Here is a 20,533-nt window from a genome sequence, read left to right as displayed (position 1 = left end):
TTTGCCCTCTACTTATTTCCTTAAAACAGTTAATAGACACAACGGTGCAAACAGAGGAAGGCAGCAGGGAGAGGAAATCTTCCCTACCTTCCCGTCTCATAAAATCCACCTCGCGGAGGTGCTAAGAAATTGAACATGGGGGTTCATGGCAGAAGTAGTTTTCCTATAGGCAGCAGCAACCAGGCTTTGTCCTTAATCAAAACACTGGAGGTCAATCAAGAACTGAAGACATTTTTGTTTCAACAACCCTTTCCAGCTGGATGTAAAGGTATCCAGATGTTCACTCTGTTTCATTTTTAAACCTATAATAGGTGGCTTTTGTACTGTTTTAAAAATATTTTAGCTGTTTTCAAGGCTATGTTTGTAAATTGCCTTGGAACACTGTATGCATAAGGAGAAGGCTATTCAAAAAATTAAGCATCATTATCACACCAAAAAAACCATCAGTAATGCTATGTGCCTGTAAAAAAAAGAAGCACTCGTGTCATTTTACATGCCTTAATAAAAGCATTGTCTCCAGGTCATGAGAAACAACAGTTCATTTTGCAGTGGGGAAACTGAGTAGACTCTCTGTGTGGTTTTGTCCTATCTGCCAGTCAAACTGGAAACGTCCTTCTGCTGTTTCCCTGTAAGCTATTAAGGGTGGGGCACCCAGGAGGGGGGTGGAATTGAGTTGAGTGTGTTCGCTGAAGCAACAGCTGTACTTCTGCAATACTCAGCTGGAGTAAAGCGTGCAGTTTTGGAAGACACACTTCAAAGAAGGATGCAGACAAACTGGAATGGGTTCGGAGGAGGGAACAAAGGTTGGGATGGTAGAGAAAACAAGTCCGATGGTGAAAGGTAGCAGGGAGAGAACGTTGAGCAAGGAGGTAATAGCACTCTTCATAACACCTGAAGCACAGGTGAGGGCAAAAGCTTGTTCTCTGCTGATGCAGGTTTAGGCTAAATGGGTTTAAACTGGAGAACAGTTTATAGTTAAACATGAAATCACCTAGATCTGTTGGTAGATGCTAATCAAGATGATCAAGGGTCTGTAAACCAAGCTTTCTGAGGAAGAATGGTTAAGGTAGCTGGGTATGTTTAGCCTGGAAAAGAGGAGATATGATAGCCATTTTCAAATATCTCAAGGGCTGTCACATGGAAGAGGAAGCAAGGAAGCAAGATTGTTTTATCCTGCTCCAGAGAGTAGAAGTCGAACCAATGGCTTCAAGTGACAAGAAAGGACATTCCTATTAAACATCAGGAATAACTTTCTGACTGTAAGAGCTGTTTGACAGTGGGAAAGTCTGCCTTGGGAGGTTGTAGACTCTTCTTCCATGGAGGTTTTTAAGCAGAGGTTGGATGGCCGTCTGCCATAGATGCTTTAGCTGGGTTTCCTGCATTGGAGGGGGTTGGCCTGGACGGCCCATTCCAACGATGTTGTTATTGTTGTTTAGTCGTTTAGTCGTGTCCGACTCTTCGTGACCCCATGGTCCAGAGCACGCCAGACACTTCTGTCTTCCACTGCCTCCTGCAGTTTGCTCAGACTCATTTTTGTAGTTTTGAGAACACTGTCCAACCATCTCGTCCTCTATCGTCCCCTTCTCCTTGTGCCCTCCATCTTTCCCAACCTCAGGGTCTTTTCCAGGGAGTCTTCTCTTCTCATGAGGTGGCCAAAGTATTGGAGCCTCAGCTTCACGATCTGTCCTTCCAGTGAGCACTCAGGGCTGATTTCCTTCAGAATGGATACGTTTCCAACTATACCATTCTACGATGCTATGAAGAGAAACTTAGCAGTTCAGCTAAAGAACCAATTACTTAGTGGGGAGGTGGGGTCTGCTTTGCTGACGGTTTTTGAGCAAAAGCTAGACAGCCATTTGTTTGGAGATGCTCTAGCTTTGGATTTGCTAGCACTGAGCAAGCAGCTTGATGAGGTTGCCTACAAGGGCCCCTCCAACTCTATGAATCTATAACTTTTACATGCAAAAGTGTGTAAGAAAAGCCCAGCACAAGTTTAAATTGTAGCAATAGTGTGGGAGGGGTGCTTTTGCCCACCTCATCATTTGATTTGCAGAATTAGCCAACTATTTCCATGACACACAAGCCATTATTTCTGCCTTTGAAAAACTGGAGTATGGGAGCCGTTTCTTCAATCACACATATAACCTTGAATGTAAGCTAGGGCCTAACTGGGTCAATGCCTGCAAGAGGCAGCCTTGCTTGTGCAATCCTTTCTGGGTAAAAATGATAACAAGCATTTGGCAGTTGGTGAGAGGAGTTTTCATAACACACACACACACACACCAGTTTAAAAGGGAGGATTCATGCCTGCAAATATGGCATCTATTAAAATATTTAAGTAACATGGGATTTAAGAACCTGTACAGCACATGTATCTTCAGAATTCTGCACATATTGAGAAATGGGAGATCAGGGGGCGGGGGAATGTTGTATGCAGACAATGGATATGGTGATATATTACACACGCACATATTTTCCTTATTTGCTTATCTGTTATTTTAATAACTCCCTCAAACTTTGCTTTCTATTCTCTGCTTTGATTCTCTGCTATGCAATGCTGTCTTCTTCTTGTGATATTAAAAGAGCCAACAAAATGTTTGGCAGAAAGCAGCTCACTCCATGGCCTTGTATACAAAACTAGGCCACGCTCCAGCTCTAGACAGATGAACCCTGGAATTTATTTATGCCAATTTGTTTAGTCAGTGAGCCATGATCCCATCAATTCTATCTCTTAGAACAAGTCTTGTTAGTCATGCAACACAGATTGTTTTCTAAGAACTGGTACTATGTGTCCTAACTCTTGTTTTCTGTATTTGTTTAACCATAGTTACCTACTTTCCTATCTCTTATCACATGAACGATACGCAGACTCAACTGGGCACTGCAAAGTTTGGTGTGAATTTGGCTTGTTTACCATTTCCTGCTTAGTGTCATGTCTGTCTCGATAGCTATAGGTCTCTCATCGTTTGGTACTCCAAAATTAAATAGATCAAATACAAACAGCAGGTCTAAATTTAGCAAATCCTTTCCTGTTGCTATGGTGTAACAATAACCAGCCATATGGAGACAAATAGGTACAGTCAGTTTCCTGGCTGCTGGATGAAAGAACTCAGGCAGAAGTTTCTATTGTGCCCAGGGAGTAAATGAGAAATGATTGGCTCTTTGTGTAAAGCTTAATGGAACAATACTACACTTGAGAGTTCTGCTTTAAAGTGAAGCTTCTTCTAACACACCTTTCAATCAATTGCCTTTTAAAAAATCTTAATACTTCAATTTTTAATATCTATTTTGTGTGATTTAACATTTACTTCAGAGTTTGCTGCTCATGTGACCACCAAAGCAATTTTTTTTTTAAAAAATCCAGATTTTCTGCATCCACCCACATGGTGTTGTTTTCATTCCATCACTGCTCCAGAATCAAACCACTTTTTCTGACTTTTGTGAAAGGTCCAGAATGGTTCTACAATATTTTCACTGTGCAGTAGGTATTTTGTGCAATTTCCTGCTGTTATGTGTGGCAATGAAGGTAGGGGTTTGAGCAACTTCCATTTTGCTTTTTTGATAGGAAGCGGTCATTGCAGCCTCTAAAATGATGGATAGCACCCCTGGCTAGGAATGAGGTGAGTAGTTCCTTTCTCTATTCTCTTAATCTTCCTACGGTCAGAGTTCTAGAATACCAGGTTTATATATCCCCCCCCAAAAAAAAAACCACACACACACACTAAAACCCTCACAACAGATGGAATCAGTAACCTAGGTGTATGCTCATAGCTCTGACAATTGGTTGGTGAAACAAGGGGATGGAAGGGTTATGACTGCAGACACATAACTTTTTTTCAATCTGAACATATCCTGATGTTGTTTTAGATGGGTAAAAGTACAGTCAGTCTCCAAAGAACATGCAACTGACAGTTTGGATGGTCCACTGCAATTTTGCTCCAAAATAAACCAGAACAAACAGCAGCTAGAAAGCTACAAACAGCATGACTAGAAGGAATCTCTGTGGCACCCAAAGGATAAGTGATTCACATATTAGTGGGTTGCGCTCAGAATGAACATAAACTTTATCTATTAGGCAATTAATATATTCCCGCGGGAAAACCTGCAGCAAGATGAAGGGGCAAAGAGAAACAGTTGAATACCCACTTAGCCTAGTTACCTAAGAAGAGAGTTTAAAGCAAACTAGGGCAGATACAGAAAGTGCCAAAGAATGCCCAAGGCCGTTCAATAAAGCTACAAGGACAGCAACAAGAAAGCTGGATTGAGAGCCAGTCGCAAAGGCACTAAATTGTGTAGCTGTTTTATTTAGATTTATTGTTTCATGGTATATGATGTGAACTAATCAATTTAGTTATATAAACATAATTATTCTATGGTGATAGTTAATTTCCTCCTTTTGGATTTCTTGCAGTAGTTCTATGACTCACTGGAACTGTATAATTATAATGAATGGCAGGCTGTAATGCATTTTAGTTCCATTCATTATGGATGAGTATGCACCAGTTAGCAAAGATTTCACTTTTTCTCTCTGAGCAATGCTGCTGGTCTGAAAAATAAAATCAATCCATGCTACCCACCCAAGATTATGAATGAGTCAAATGATGTCATTTCCTTCAAGATGTGGATTTGGAAAGAATGTGTATAGCTACAAGGTCCTAGAAATATGACCTAAAAGGGGGCTTTTCTTGGTGATCCTTAACATTTTCTCCTAGAACAAGTCAGAAGAGGAGGAGGAGGAGGAGGAGGAGTTTGAATTTGATATCCCACTTTATCACTCCCTAAGGAGTCTCAAAGCGGCTAACAATCTCCTTTCCCTTCCTCCCCAACAACAAACACTCTGTGAGGTGAGTGAGGCTGAGAGACTTCAGAGAAGTGTCACCAGCCCAAGGTCACCCAGCAGCTGCATGTGGAGGAGTGGGGACACAAATCCAGTTCACCAGATTACGAGTCCACCGCTCTTAACCACTACACCACACTGGCTATAGGATATATAGCCCTCATACAACAAACAAGAGACACATAATCCATGTATTCTCCCCCTTTCCCCTAGTGTTGGGTTACCAAATGTCCCCATTTCCCAGGGACAGACCCCGGATTTGCGAATAAGTCCCCGGAGAAATTCCATCCCCGGAATGTCCCCAGATTTCATCTAATGTCCCCGGGAAACACAGCAGCGGCAGTCTCAGCAGCCCAGAGCAGTTGGCTCTGACTGGCTTCAGGAGCTGCTCAGAAGTCCCCATTATGATGGTGGTGCAGGGGCTCTAAGCAGGGGCTGCCTCCACCTTCCCTGACCCCAGAAACTAAGCTGTGAAGGGAGGCTTCATGCTGCCTATCAGAGCAGCTTCCCAACTCCTACTTGCATGCAAGCAGGAGCGGGGTGGGGATCCCTCAGCTGGGAAGGGAGGCTTCATGCTGCCTATAAGAGCCTGAGTGCATGCAGGAGGGGGCAGGGACCTCCCAGTTAGGCAACAGGAAGCCTCCCTTCCCAGCTGAGGGATCTCTGCCCCCTCCTGCTTGCACGCAAGTAGGAGTGGGATTGGGGCTGCGCCGATGGGAAGGGAGGCATTGCGCTGCTCAAGCCTTGCCGCTGCCGCGGCTCTCGGCCCTTGTTCTCCGCCTTCCATGCCTGACCCACAGCGCACAGCTTCCCCACTACCACCACTGAAGAACCAACAACTCAGGGGCTGCCCAGGCTCATGGAGAAAGGAGACAGAAGCCTCGGAGGAAGGGGAAACGTGGCAGTTGAGGTCTAGGCAGCAGCTGCCCCTCTGCCACCACCATTGCTGCAGCATCAATGTCCCGAATGTGTGGTGTTGATTGATTGATTGTGTCCCCGGATTCATTGAAAAAAATCTGGTAACCTTATGCCTAGTGCCATCCAGCCCCATTTCAGGAAGTATAGTGATGGGCTTGTTATGTTTTAATATTGTTTATTGTGATTTTATTAATGTATTTTGATGCTGCTTATAGTACACCCTAGAAATATATGTATTCTGAAAGGCAGGGTGTAAATAATAAATACTAATAAACCACAGTTAATTGGTGATGGTATTTCCATTTACTGTGGTTAATGCTGGATGGGAAAATCTTCCAAATGGGTTAGTCAGAGGTCACAAAGATCCAGCATTGCATTACAATATATATTCATACCTCTATGAAGAAAGTTCCCTAAAGTGGACAATTTTTTTTTGTATTAAAAAAATGTACCAAAAGTATGTTTAGAAAGTAACTTCTCCAGTGTTCAGAGATTTTGTAGCTATAGATATTTTTCCAGTGTATTTCATTTAACTCTACAATGGAAAGTGCCCATAGCCTCTAAAGGTTTACCATCATACCACTTTAAACTGTTATTGCTTTGCCCCAAGGAATCCTGGGAACTGTAGTTTAACAATCAATTTAACTGTGGTTTTAATAGTCAATCTCCCATCCCAGGGAACTCTGACAGTGTTACCTCTGTTAAGATAATGGAGGGGAGGGGGTCTCCTCAGCATCCTTAAGAAACTACAGTTCCCAGCATTCCTTGGAGGAAGCCATAACTGTTCAAAGCAGTAAAATACTGCTTTAAAGGTATAGTGCAGATGGATCCCCAGTCTTGTTTACCTTAGTTATATTTATTTATTATCTGCTTTGGGGCAGAGTGTCTACCAAAGCAGCTCACTCCAAGCAACTGCTGGATATATGTAAGAAAAAGTAATATACTTACTAACCTGAATAAGCATCCAGCTGAACTGGCAAAGATAGAGATAGTGAGTGATGGAGCCCAAAGCAGAGCAGCTTTCCTCTGAGAGTTGTTGGCTTGTGTAAGCGGAGGCCAAAAATGAAATCTGGAAGGAAAATCATAATCATCATTAAAAGGGTACATAACAATAAAGAAAATGTGTTTACAATAGGGAAGAAAACCAAAAGGATCCACCTCTGTACATGTTAAAGTTCTGAGACCAATTTCTTAAATACAAGCACTGAGAATTAAATTCGATGGAAATCTAGCATTACAATTTTTTATATTTATTCATCTTTTTTTTATAAAAAGCAATGAAACTAAAAGCAGCTTTCAAAAATGAACATTAAAACAAGGATAAAACAAGGTTAAAACAACCTTAAATAAGATATTATATGTCTGTCTGTCTGTCTGTCTCTCTCTCTCTCTCTCTCTCTCTGTGTGTGTGTGTGTGTGTACACACACACACACACACACACACACAACCTTTCTGCTTATCTTTTAGTAGGGGGTGCAGTTGACTCTCATATATATATATATATATATGTGTGTGTGTGTGTGTGTGTGTGTGTGTATGATTCAACTGCACCCCTCCCTAGTAAAAGATAAGCAGAAAGTCATGATCCCAGATTTGGTGAATATGAATATTTCCACCTGCTGCTAAAACAGATTGTGATGGTGCTAGGCTTGCCTCCCCAAGGAAAGAATTTCATAAAGCAGAGAAAGCCATTCTCAAGAACTAAACACTGAGTACAGTTGCAGAGTACAACAAGGAGTACCTGTCATGGACTGGCTGGATGCAGAGGAATGATGGGAGGAGCCAGCTGAGGAATCCCCAAAGGAGGAAGGCTCAGGGCCAGGGGAGTGGTGGTGGGACGATGATGAGTGGTCAGAGGGGGAAGAGGGAGCAGACTGGGAGGAGGTGGTGTTGGAAGAAGAAGAGGTAACAGGGTTTAGTGAGCAGGAAGAGGCTTGGCAGACAGCATTCCAGAATCGGAGACAGAAGCAAGTCCGGAGAGGGGAGCAAGAGGCAGAGATCAGGCAGGCTGCTGAAGAAGCCAGGGAGTCTTCCCATCCTGCTGTGACCAACTCCCCTCCCCACTGGTCTCCCAGGACCAGAAGAGGTATGAAGAGGGCAGAGCAAAGAGAGACAAGACAAAGGAGCCTCAAGTTGATTGCACCACACATTACAACCATTTCTGCTTCTTACATGGATAGGTAACAAGATTTTCACAGATTTTACTGGTGCAAGTTGTTTCAGCCGACGTTATCCAGCCATTTCTGTATTCTGTGCTACAAGGGAGGTTTTACATTTAAGACTGTTCAATCAGCAATTTTTGCTTTATGGTGGCTCTATGCCATCGTCCTGGGCATAGATTCAGAAGGGCGCAACTAGGCCACAGCAGTCCCAAATGTGCCGCAACACTGGAAGGTGGCTCCCTTTTCTGGCAGTGTGTGCAGTGTGTATGTCTCCTTTCTGACACCCACAAAGTTGTTGAGCTTTTTTAAAATAATACTACATCTGGGTTTTCCCTGCCATTCCTTGCTAAATCCCCCCCTCCCCGACACCATTTTTAGGACATGTCAGGAATTTTCCTGACATATGGCAAGCCTAGTTAAACTTAACATAGAGCTCAAAGTGCATCCTGACAACTGTATTTTCTTGTAAGTGATAATACTGTGACATGTAGGGAATGACATCTGCATTGTGAAATGAACACATCACTGAAAATTATTTTGCACTTGAAACATCTCAGCTTGTAAAAGCAAAAGTAAAGAAAAGAAAATATAATAAGCATGCTTGATTACTGTGGAATGTAAACACTGCAAGGTTAATGGCACTCCCTTGCAGGAGGTTTGATCCTACTTGGGTATGTTTCAAAAGATACTGCTGTTCTTTCTTGCAGGAGTTTTCCTGTGGGGTGCTGCAGGGTTCTGTAACATCCCCTATGGGTACATGAAAGCGCTTGGGGAGGTCATCAAAGAATATGGAGTACAGAATCATCAGTATGCTGATGACACTCAATTACCTCTCCTTCTCCTCAAGTCCCACAAGGCAAGAGAAATCTCCAATTTTCTGTTTGGAATAAGTAATAGGCTGGATGAGGGCCAAAAACGCTATCCAAATAAGGCAGAGATTGTTTACCTGTTCACGAGATTTCTGTACTGTCTTTCAACATACAATTTCTAGTGTAGTTTACAGTGTAAAAACCAAAACAACAATATAACAAAAACAATTGACATTTGTCTTCTCCCAGGCCTTTGGCTAATTTAACACTCCATGGCCTTTTAAATTGTGGGTGGTGGTATGTTCTTGTTTGTTACTATGGTATGTATTATTGTGTTTTTATATTATAAACAGGCCTGTGATCCTCAGATGAAGGGTGGTATAGAAATCTAATTAATAGTTAATTAATACCAATATTAAAAATAAATTAAAATAACATAGTTACAAAATATCTAAGAGAGCCTAGCTTCAAAAAGTATGACATACATATATATACATAAATATGAACCCACACATCCTTCTCCTTCAGGAATGATAACAAGAAGAAGAAATAACTAACATGGTATGCTAGAAATTTAGGGCCATTTTAGAAAAAAGTGAATTCCTCTTCAGCTTGGATTTAAAATCCAAGCTGAATAAGAGTTTGGGGTTTTTAAATGCTGCCTTCTTGAGAAAAGAATTCTAAGACCCTGAAACTCATGTCCTAAGCATGTAATTAAAAGTACTAGTTTAGATTTCGGCTGGGTGATATATTAATATAGTGTTCCAAACTGCTTTGAAGTCCATATTGTGATACTGATTTCATAATTTTGTGTCTGATAAATGTTTAGGAACCTTTGACTCAAGAGACAAGAAATTTTAGAAAGCACTGCTCATCTTTTTGTAGAAGCTGAGAAAAAACAATAAAGTTTGTTAATTCTGGCCATAAATAAATTCACTGCATCCAGGCACGAGTTAATTGCGGTTCATCCAACTAGATTTAGGGAATGTCCAACAGATGGAATAAACTTTGCAAACTTGTTTCTTTCCAGAACTTTTTGCTGAATGCCTTTATACTTTCCAGCCATATTGGCCGCATTGTCATATGATTGTCCTCTACATTTACTGAAGTCTATTTCAAGTTCACTGAAGTAGTTCAGTATGACCAGTATGCATGACATGCATGGGCAACTGGGCCTAGATAGTAAAACCTTCCTTTGGTGGGGGGGAATAGCAATAGACTGAGGCCCTCCTAGATTATGTGGTCCTGGGCTGCAGCTTGCTCAGTCATATGTAAATCTGGCATTGCTGGGGCCTTTTGCGTGCAAAGCAGATGCTCTGCCAGTGATCTGCAGCTCCTTCTTGTAAAACTGCTCAGAAAGCTTTTCTGTGGATAAGTACAGAAATGTAATAAATAAATACAACTGACTCACTCAGACGCCAACACTGGTCAGTTTGACATTTCCAGGCACCTGATAAAATATACAGATCTCTCTTCAATGTTTCCCTCTCACTGTGATCATTTAGAGTAAAAATAAATTCTTACTAGGAAGGAGAAAATATCAGCATGTGTCTACTGTGAAAAATGTTGGTTTTGGAACATTTCTTCTCAAGATCATATTATTTCCTATTGAGCTTCATGAATTTGCTTTAAAGAAAATGCGCTGGTAATGCTTCTGTTTCGGTTAACTACAGCTTCAAATATAGCTGCGAGATCATTAATGTTCTTCACTAACACTAATAATAGAAAATATAATCTTTCAAAACAGCTGGTGTTAATCCTTCGCTATTTCTTGCAGAAAGGCTTAAAACAAACTGCCGAGATCATTTGAGAACCCTGATAATGCTCCCTTTTGTTAAAGTACGACACAACGCTAAATCTATTCAACTTAAGCACGCAAAACAACCAAAAGCAGAGGAAAAAGCAAAAGGCATTTTAAAAAAAGTATTTATTTAGTTGGTTTTATATAAGAACATGGCTAGAAACTGAAGTGAGAGGGTGTGTGTGGTGTTCTGCTCACACCTGGTTCCTCTGTCCCTGAAAAGACCCCTTCAAAGGTCAATTGGTTCTTCAGATTGACATGCCTTGAAATATGAAATTTTGTCCTTCACAAAGTGTGCAGGCATAAGTGCTTTCTCCTTATGCATGTGTATGCATGTGTGTATTATTTATTTCAGTGACGTACAAGGTGAAGTGCTGAGGCTCACTGGTACAGCACATTCTTTATATGCAAAAGGTGCCAGGTTCAATCCTTGGCATCTTCTTCTTCTTCTTCTTTTTTTAAAAAATGATATTTATTACTTTTTCAAAATTTCCAACACAGCACTACAAACAAAGAGAAAAAGGAAAAAAGGAAAAAAAGAACAAATCAAGCAAAAACAAACAAAAACAATTTAAAAACACCTCAAACATTTTCAATATCTTATATTTCATTCACTTATTTCCAGCGACTTCCTCACACCTCCCTTTTTGTATTCCACTTCTATTATTTGTTTCAGCAATTCCATTCCATCTTACTCTATTTTCTGTTCTATAATTATCTTAACACATTCTTGCAATACTTTGCATTTAGTTTTCTATTAATCTATTTATACTTAATTCCTTATGACATTTCTACTAAAGCCATGTAATATCATTCCAACATTTTTCTAACATTCCTTAATTTTACAATATTTCTATAAATAGTCTTTAAACTTTTTCCAATCTTCTTCCACCGACTCTTCACCCCGGTCTCGGGTCTTGCCAGTCATTTCCGCCAATTCCCTATAGTTCATCAACTTCGTCTGCCATTGTCCAACACTTCAGTGTTTTCAAGAAGCAACCATTCTCTCAATCAGCAAAAGGCAGATGGTTCACAACGAAGTTTAAAGGTCTGGCAGGGCAGGTCCACCTCCTTCTTTAGCATCCATCAATATCTTAAGCTTAACTCGAGGCTTCCTGCCCTGCCAAACAACTCTAGGAGCATCCCTCTGCCACCTCCTGAGACCCTCCATCCCATCCAGAGCTTGCAATGTTTGAAACAAAAGCAACATCCCCAGCAACACAGCAGCCCTCATCCCCACCACAATGATTCGGCCCAACAGTAACAACTTCTGATTTGTCTATATTTCTAAATCCCCCTTCTCTTCAATCCAACATCCTTCACAGTTGTCCTTAAGCAGATTCACATTTTTGGCGGTCATACTAACCACCAAATACCTCTCTTTCTCAACCAATGTTAGTCCTGTCGCCTCCTGAAACTCTGTCAGGCTTTCCTTTTCCAATTCAGGTAGGGCTCTGGTCCTCAAATTCATCCGTTCTTCTTTAAGTTCAATCATAACGAATGTCAGCTTATGTTCATCAAGTTCTCTTTGTATGGATGGGACTCTCCTCTCCAGTTGTATTACTTTAAATTCAGCAGCAAGGGTTTTTTCCCTGACTTCATCTGCAGTTTGCCGTATCAGAGTAGATTCCTGTATCAGTTTCTGGGTGGTTTCTGAATTGGTATTCACCTTTTGTCCCAAATTATTTAAACTTTCTACGATTAAATCAGTTTCAATATTTGCAACATCCAATTTCACATTTATCGCATCTGTTTTCTTATGGAGTTGTTCCAGCGAATCGTTTATTTTCAATAATGCAGCCACTAAGGCCTCCTCTGTCGACATCCCGTCTGTTTTTTCCTTTCCATTTGCCATAACACTTAAGAGATTCAAGGTCAATTCCAAAGCCTCTCACTTTTCTTATCTTGCAGCTGGAAATTCCCCTAGCCCAGCTCCTATAAAGTAGCCAATTTCAAAAGCTTCCACTAGGGGAAAACAGGTTGTATTTGTATTGGTCAATATGTCCTCTTTTAAACACAGTTTCAATAATCCGAAGTTAGTTTCAATTTTCAGTTACTTTCCTCCTTTTTAAAAAAAACAACCGGAAACAGTAGAAACAATGTATTTCTCTTATTTAGCTAGCTGTCGATGAACGTTCTAAGCGCTGTCAATGAACATTCCCAAAAAAGGGGGGGGGGGAATCAGTCTTACTAGCAGCCCGTTTCCAGGGTCAGAGCGGCGGTATTTTAAGCCTCTTCGCTCTCTCCCGCAGGCATACTCAATCCGCAACTTCCCCTCTCTTCTCCTGTCTCCAAGAGGGGGTTTAATGTTCTTTACCGTTGGAAATTTGATCTTTTACAAAAGACCTTCCAGGACTCCAGCTTGCAACTTCGTTGCCTCAGTCTATTTACAAAAAGGGAAGGCGGACTTCCTGTTTTGAACCTCCCCGTTACGATACCAAATTAAACTTTTAGAGATCCAATTCTTCTGTTTCAGCTCTACTCACGGGTAATTACTTTAAAGTCAAATTGTCCACAGGAAAAGGTCAGCGCTCTCTGGCAACAGCTATGCAGCTTCGCTCTGTGGAAGAAGCAGACGATTTGATGCACCGCGCCGCTCACCCCACGTCACTCTGGAGCCCCAGAAACTGGGGTTCCCCGCGAGTGGGGGAGGCACAAAAGGTGCCCGCCGAATCCCACGTTCACAGGCTTCTCCCGCCTGTGATTTTAACGGGTCTCCGCCTTCGCCGTGGCGGCCAGACCCAGATTTCCACGGAGCAGATTCCTCCCGGTCAGAGGAATTCTGCCATTGCTGGAGGCGCCTCCCCCGGAAGTCCCAATCCTTGGCATCTTCAGACACGGCTGGGAGAACATCTGGCTAAAACCCTAGAAAGTCACTGCCAGTCAATGCAAATACTCAACTAGATGCACCAGTGGTCTCAGTATAAGGCAGCTTCCTATATTCCTAACAAAAGAAATATATTTACTTTTTTAATAGCAAAACATTCTGGCTTCTTGTTATGAGAATTTAGTATTCACATTTTGGATATAGGGTTTTCAGTGATTAAATGCGTCCTTCCAGGATTGATTGCACAGCTGCCTGAAGAGCATGCACACACAAAAGCACATAGATGCTCTGGGCTCTCTAGCTCATGCTACATATATCTATGTCTCATGGTATGCATCCAGTAAGCTTCTGGCCCTTGGTGTTTCAAGAAATGTACCATCAGTCTAGGAAGGACTGAGGAGAGAGCCAAACTCTCATGCCTGGGCTACCAAACCCTTCAGTGTTCTCTGTTCCTAGGAGCTACGTGACAAATTTTCAAGCAGCGAGCATCATGGGAAATTGGCGAGGGGAGGAAAGAGATAAATTTGAAGGTTTGGGGAGGTGACTTGAAGATTTGGAAGGTTTGGGATGGTTAACATTTTCCTGGATGAGCCTTTAGAGTGAGTTTATATTATACTTTGTTACACTAAAAGAAATGTGAGAAGTGTTCTATGCTGGAACTTTTCACAGTAACTTCTGTTTTAAAAGCCAACACTTTAAAATACATTCTATTCTACTACCGAGGATACTGTTGGATTGGATGAAATTCTTGACGTGATATAAAAAAGCTAGGACAGAAGTGTACATAGAAATAGACGCACACAGGAATGTGTAGCTGAATGTATATTAACAGGAAATCCAAGCGAGTTTCCTCTTATAAATAACCACTTTGAGCCATGGAAGGAACAGTGTAGACATGGAAAATAAGTAAAGAACAATAATACTTTTAAGGAATGAATGAATTAAATAACAACAGACATTACTTCATTTTTGAGGTAAAAAGCAGAGTCTAAGTTTCAATGTACTTTTTTTACACTAGAAGTTATAGTTGTACAGGCTGGTGAGATAAATTGGGAATTGCTTTACAGCAATGGCCATAATCCTAAAGTCCTAAATAAATGGGATTCTTTCAAAGGAAGTGATCTGTACGTCTCTGCACTGGCTTTACATGCTCATAGAGCATTGGGTTACACATATGTACTGAAATTAAATCCTGTTGAAATAAAGGAATCTAAATATATTTAGCACTAAAGAGTTAGCATGTGAACCTGCATTCATCATCTCACAGTAATGAGCAGCAAATACTTGCATGTTATTCAGAGATATTGATTTGCTGCAATTGGCAATAACCCAAAATTTGGTACAATACTAAGCAAATGCTTAGGTTTGGACATGATGCCTGCTCAAACTCATAGATGAAAATAGGGATGTCCTTGCAATGCCTCCTTCTTACCCCAATATTCCACTTCACAAGCTCCAGCCCATACACCCCATGACATGACACGATTGTGTGCTGCATTTTTACACCCTGTCAAAGTCATTGAATCATACAATTTTATAGGTTTGGGAGGAACCTCAGAGGTCATCTAAACCAACCAGCTGCTCAAAGCAGAATCTACAATGCAGGCTTCAATTAAAAAGGTAAAAGTAAAGGACCTCTGGATGGTTAAGTCCAGTCAAAGGTGACTATGGAGTTACGGTGCTCATCACACTTTCAGGCCGAGAGAGCCAGTGTTTGTCCACAGACAGCTTTCCGGGTCAGGTGACCAGCATGAATAAACCACTTCTGGTGCAACGGAACACCGTGACAGAAACCAGAGTGCACAGAAACACCGTTTACCTTCCCGCTGCAGCGATATCTATTTATCTACTTTCACTGGCATGCTTTCGAACTGCTAGGTTGGCAGGAGCTGGGACAAAGCAACAGGAGCTCACCCTGTTGCAGGGATTTGAACTGCCAACCTTCTGATCAGTAAGCCCAAGAGGCTCAGTGGTTTAGACCACAGCGCCACCTGTGCAATTACAGCAGCCTTGGCAGATGGCTGTCCAGATTCTGCTTAAATACCTCCAGCAAAGTTCACCTCCTCCTGAGGAAATCTGTTCCAGTGTCAAGCAGCTCTTACCATAAAGAAGTTTTCCCTGATGTTTACCTCAAATCTGCTTCCCTACAGTTTCCACCGATGGTTCTTCCCTTGCCCTCTGAATCAACCTCTACAGATTTAAAAGCTAAAAAGGTTTTTTGTTCTATGGGTTTCAGATACACTAGAATATAAATGACCTTAACAATATATTACGCAGTTTGAAATATAGCTCACTCTGGAATGGGTTGAAATGTCAGGCTGCACACTGCAGCGTGCTTTGATATCTTCATACATGCATTCACTTACAGGTGCACTAAACTAAGACCCACCCACCCAGATACTGAACCTCTAGATACTTGAGGGGATGAAGCTAAAACCTACAGAACACCAAATGCTAGCATCCCAGAAAAGAGAAAGAAAGAAAGAAAGAAAGAAAGAAAGAAAGAAAGAAAGAAAGAAAGAAAGAAAACAGGAACAGTGATTTTTTCAGAGATAGGCACCAGAAAACAGGGTGATTTGCTTCTGCGCCAACATAACTTCACAAGCCAGGAGTTCATGTAGCTGTGCAAAAAATGCAAGTGCTGACCACTTCCACCATTTGGTTTTTATTTGTGAAAAATCATAATCTGATTCAGTTAAACTATTATACAGTCCTTTTCCCTGGCAATGTCTCCTATGTGCTCGGGAATATGTAGTTCCTGCATAGCTAAAAAATTAGCTAATGAAGCAACGACTTATATAACTGTTGACATTTTCTAGCTACTTGAAAGAGCAGTTGTTTACACAGTGCACTGGAAGGCTGAGTCCCACCCTGTTCTCCTTTGGCAATGAATATGTTTTTATATTTAGGTGTGAAGAGGGTTAAGGGCATTGTCGTACTTATCCATACATTCCAGACACTCTTCTATAAACAGCAATTAAGATGAATAACCTGATGCAAACCCAAGGCTCAAAATCTGCTGTTCTCTGTTAAAAAATGCTGACAAACATTAGCTAGCTAGTTTGTCAAGTGCTCCTATGCAATGTGTGCTTTTTTTACATTAAAGTGCTTGGTTCAAAGTTGGCAGTTTCACCAAAGACTTCTGAAGCCCACTGCATCTGCCACTGTGTTCCCATGATTTGTTGCAGGCCTGTACATGTAGCCCAACACAGCCCACCAGACACATACAATGGCCCACCAAGAACTCAGCCTGTTTGTTTTCTGCCCAATGCTACAAAACAGGGGGGTGACATGGCATCTCTCTGCCGAAGCTAAGGCATCATGCAATAACATGACTAGGAAATAGGGTTGGTGATTAACAACTAAGCCTTATACATGTCTGCTCAGAGGTATGTCCCACCAAGTTCAACGGGACTGACTCCTATGTATGTGGGGTTAGAATTGCAGCAAAAGGCTGTGGCCGTAAATACATTTACCTAGAGTGTATGTCCCACAGAAGTCAGAAGGATTTACTTCTAAATAAATATGTTTCAGGTTGTGCTGTGAGTCAATGTCCCTGCAGCAGCCTTTCTTGTTACCCACAGAATCCCTCTCCCCACCACTGAAATTAGGCTTCAAAGAAGCATTTGTTTGTTGCCAATACACTAGGCTGCAGTATGTGCTTGGTTTGCCAGCTTTGTGTGACAGTTTCTCCGGTCTGCGAATGTGTGCAGAGGTCTCCAAAGGCTGCTAACCCTTGCTCAAAGTTCTGTTGGGCTCAGACAATTTATGGCTTTCATAGCTTTGTCCTGTGAATTTGGCTTGGAAAACAAAAAGCAGCTGGCCAAGCTGTTGCGAGGACCTTTCTAGTACCATTGTACCTATGCTAGTACCTTTCTACCCAATGGGGTGAAGGGAGTGGGTGGCGCTGTGGTCTAAACCACTGAGCCTCGTGGACTTGCCGATCGGAAGGTCAGTGGTTCGAATCCACGCAATGCAATGAGGTGAGCTCCCGTTGCTCTGTCCCAGTTCCTGCCGACCTAGCAGTTGGGAAGCATACCAGTGTGAGTAGATAAACAGGTACCGCTGCAGCGTGATGGTAAATGGCATTTCTGCATGCTCTGGCACTTGTCACAATGTCCCATCGTGCCAGAAGTGGTTTAGTCATGCTGGCCACATGACCCAGAAAGCTGTCTGCAAATGCCGTCTCCCTCAGCCAAAAGCGAGATAAGTGAGGCACCCATAGACACCTTTGACTGGACTTAACCATTCAGGGCTACTTTACCTTTTTTGGTTTTTTGTTACCTTTACCCCATTGCCTCATTTAGCCATGCTTCCAAAGCATTTCCAATGACAGGTGAATGCAGTGCACACTGCAGTAACTGATCTTTTCCGTTATAAAATCATAGGTACTGGTTCCTGAGCTCTAGGAAAGGATTAGGTTCCACAGCACTGCTGGGGCCTCTGTATGGGCCTGCTATGTAGTACCTATAGCAGTGATGGGGAACCCATGACCCTCCAGATGTTGTGGGACCCTAACTCCCATCAGCTGCAGCTAGCATGGCGAATGATCAGGGAAGATGTGGGATGTGCAACAGTAGGGGGTGGCAAGATGAGTCACAGGTCTGTTATCCTATTTTGATTCATTATTTATTTCGTTTCACAATTTGCATGCTGCTTAATCACTGTAATCTCTAAGCAGTACTGAACCGAATAGTCAATATAACATCAACTACATTACCGTGCTGTATGGGAGCTTAAGAGAAGATTCAGATACCTCATCAACCAAGAGCATGCCTATATTCAAGGAGTTATAGTGAAGAAGAACTATACTTCACAGATGGTACTAAAAGCCACCAAAAATGTCACACTGAAAACCTGTGCGGAATACAGGAAAGCTTATATATTGCAATGGAATCATTTACATTGCTATATTCAACCTGAGAACATCACAGTGCTATAAATATAAAAGCTGTAAAAACAAAACAAACAAACTAGCTTTCACCTTAAGGACTTTATTTGGAAAACTGTGTGCCCCCAAGAATTTATCTTACTGTCTCCTGCTTTCTCCTCGTTGTTTAGAGAGATTGTAGAAGGGGAACTTATACTCTGGTTTCTCTTTAGATCGTAAAAGGCACACTTGACAATCCTAGACAGAGCTTGCCTCAATGAAGAGGCAAAAGCTAGGCACTTTTACCACAGTTCACATTTTACTTTGTCTCTTTCTTTTCTTCCTAGCCTATCTTTTAGACTGATCCTTAACACCTGTGCTTGGAAATGTTCCAATGAGGACAACAGGACTAGTAAGCATATTATGACTGTGGTCATTCTTTAGTTAAAAGACTAGATGCTTTAACACATGAATCCAAGTACTGCAGGAAAAATGTTTGGGGGAGGAAGTGGCAAAGCAACTGCTAACCCTAATGTTACAGATGGGTGAGGCAGGCATGAAAATGTCTGGCTTCCACTGACTGAGCTGCTCAGCTCCCAGAGAAAGGCAGGACATTCAGAAAACAGTAAAAAAGGAGGAGGAGAGGACACATGAAGCTAGGAAGGTAGGAACCAGGGAGGCTGACAAGACAGTGCGCCAAGGAAACCAGGCAACAGGAGGCTTAGGAAATATGATGGAAGGGGTGGTCCAAATAGCAGTGAGAGGAAGAGAAGAAATGTGAAAGAATCTGATGGGAGAGAATGGGTAGAAAAAAGTTGCACATGGTCAAGAATCGAGGGGTGAGAAGCATGCAGTTGGAGGATGGATGGCGGCTAACAGATTGAGGTTGAATCCTGACAAGACAGAAGTACAGTCTTGGGGGGACAGGAGGTTGGCAGGTGTGGAGGACTCCCTGGTCTTGAATGGGGTAACTGCGCCCCTGAAGGACCAGGTGCACAGCCTGGGAGTCATTTTGGACTCACAGCTGTCCATGGAGGTGCAGGTCAATTCTGCATCCATGGACAGCTGTTTACCAGCTCCATCTGGTACACAGGCTGGTACACTGAAACCCTATCTGCCTGCGGACTGTCTCGCCAGAGTGGTTCATGCCCTAGTTATCCCTCGCTTGGACTACTGCAATGAGCTCTATGTGGGGCTACCTTTGAAGGTGACCCGGAAACTACAACTAATCCAGAATGCGGCAGCTAGACTGGTGACTGGGAGCGGCCACCGAGACCACATAACACCCGTCTTGAAAGACCTACATTGGCTCCTAGTATGTTTCCAAGCACAATTCAAAGTGTTGGTGCTGACCTTTAAAGCCCTAAACGGCCTCAGTCCAGTATACCTGAAGGAGTGTCTCCACCCCCATTGTTCTGCCCGGACACTGAGGTCCAGCGCTGAGGGCCTTCTGGCGGTTCCCTCGCTGTGAGAAGCCAAGTTACAGGGAACCAGGCAGAGGGCCTTCTCGGTAGTGGCACCCGCTCTGTGGAATGCCCTCCCACCAGATGTCAAAGAGAAAAAGAACTACCAGACTTTTAGAAGACATCTGAAGGCAGCCCTGTTCAGGGAAGCTTTTAATGTTTAACAGACTATTGTATTTTAATATTTTGTTGGAAGCTGCCCAGAGTGGGTGGGGTATAAATAAATGATGATGATGATGATGCAGCAAACTGATTGGGGGAAAAACCCTAACTGACTGCAGGCCTCTAAGTTGTACTCAATAATATGAACTACCAGGTACCTTGCTACAGTACCAGAGAAAAGGTCTCATTTACACATGATTTGTGTCAGAGCAGTGCATCACCATTCATTCAGCCAAAGTGTGAACAGAAACAGTTCAGGGCTAACAGGCAATTAATCTGTAGGTCCTGAATAATACTGACAAGGACAATGCAAAAGGAGAGCATAGCAAGGGGGTGGTGTGGATGTAGAGCACAATAACTTGTTTCTAAATGGTGCAAGCAACTACAAAATAATTGCAGGAAATCAGGGCTATTTCTACTGTTAATGCTTCCATTCAGCTCAGGAGCACTCTCTGTGACCCTTTGAAAAGTGGATTATGCCTACGTACACTATCATTTTCTGAATATCGGCAGAAATGACTGGCAGAATCTGAGACCAGGGAGAAGAGTTGGTGAAAGAAGACTGGAAGAAATTTAAAGACTATTTACAGAAATATTGTAAAATTAATGAATGTTAGAAGGATGTTGGATAGAAACTAAGGGGTTTCCAGCTGTAATGCTTTAGGAGATACAGAAAAAAAGGT

At 42.2% G+C, this 20,533-nt stretch overlaps 1 protein-coding gene and 1 long non-coding RNA gene across 6 annotated transcripts in view; one reads left to right on the top strand and one right to left on the bottom strand.

The window, feature by feature from the left end:
* The window catches only part of ADGRV1 (adhesion G protein-coupled receptor V1), a 247,800-nt gene that overhangs the window by 58,747 nt on the left and 168,520 nt on the right, over nt 1-20,533 (bottom strand). For all 3 annotated transcript variants that reach the window (XM_082191331.1, XM_082191333.1, XM_082191332.1), the window contains one exon: nt 6,708-6,824. In XM_082191331.1, coding sequence (XP_082047457.1) covers nt 6,708-6,824 — 117 coding nt within the window. The remainder of the gene's footprint in view (nt 1-6,707; nt 6,825-20,533) is intronic.
* LOC309514358 lies at nt 598-15,931 on the top strand. 3 transcript variants are annotated; one of them, XR_014211950.1, is made up of 5 exons: nt 598-902; nt 3,566-3,620; nt 8,626-8,774; nt 14,896-14,975; nt 15,724-15,931. It is a non-coding gene; the product is annotated as an uncharacterized lncRNA (long non-coding RNA). The 3 variants fall into 3 exon arrangements; XR_014211951.1 differs by lacking the exons at nt 14,896-14,975; nt 15,724-15,931 and adding an exon at nt 9,557-9,862; XR_014211952.1 differs by lacking the exons at nt 14,896-14,975; nt 15,724-15,931 and having other exon boundaries at nt 8,626-9,443.

This window comes from Podarcis vaucheri (assembly GCF_965113315.1).
Source record: "Podarcis vaucheri genome assembly, chromosome: 11".
NCBI classification, from domain to species: Eukaryota; Metazoa; Chordata; class Lepidosauria; order Squamata; family Lacertidae; genus Podarcis; species Podarcis vaucheri.
Note: the sequence above shows the minus strand (reverse complement) of the source record. Positions and strands in the feature narration are given on the sequence as shown.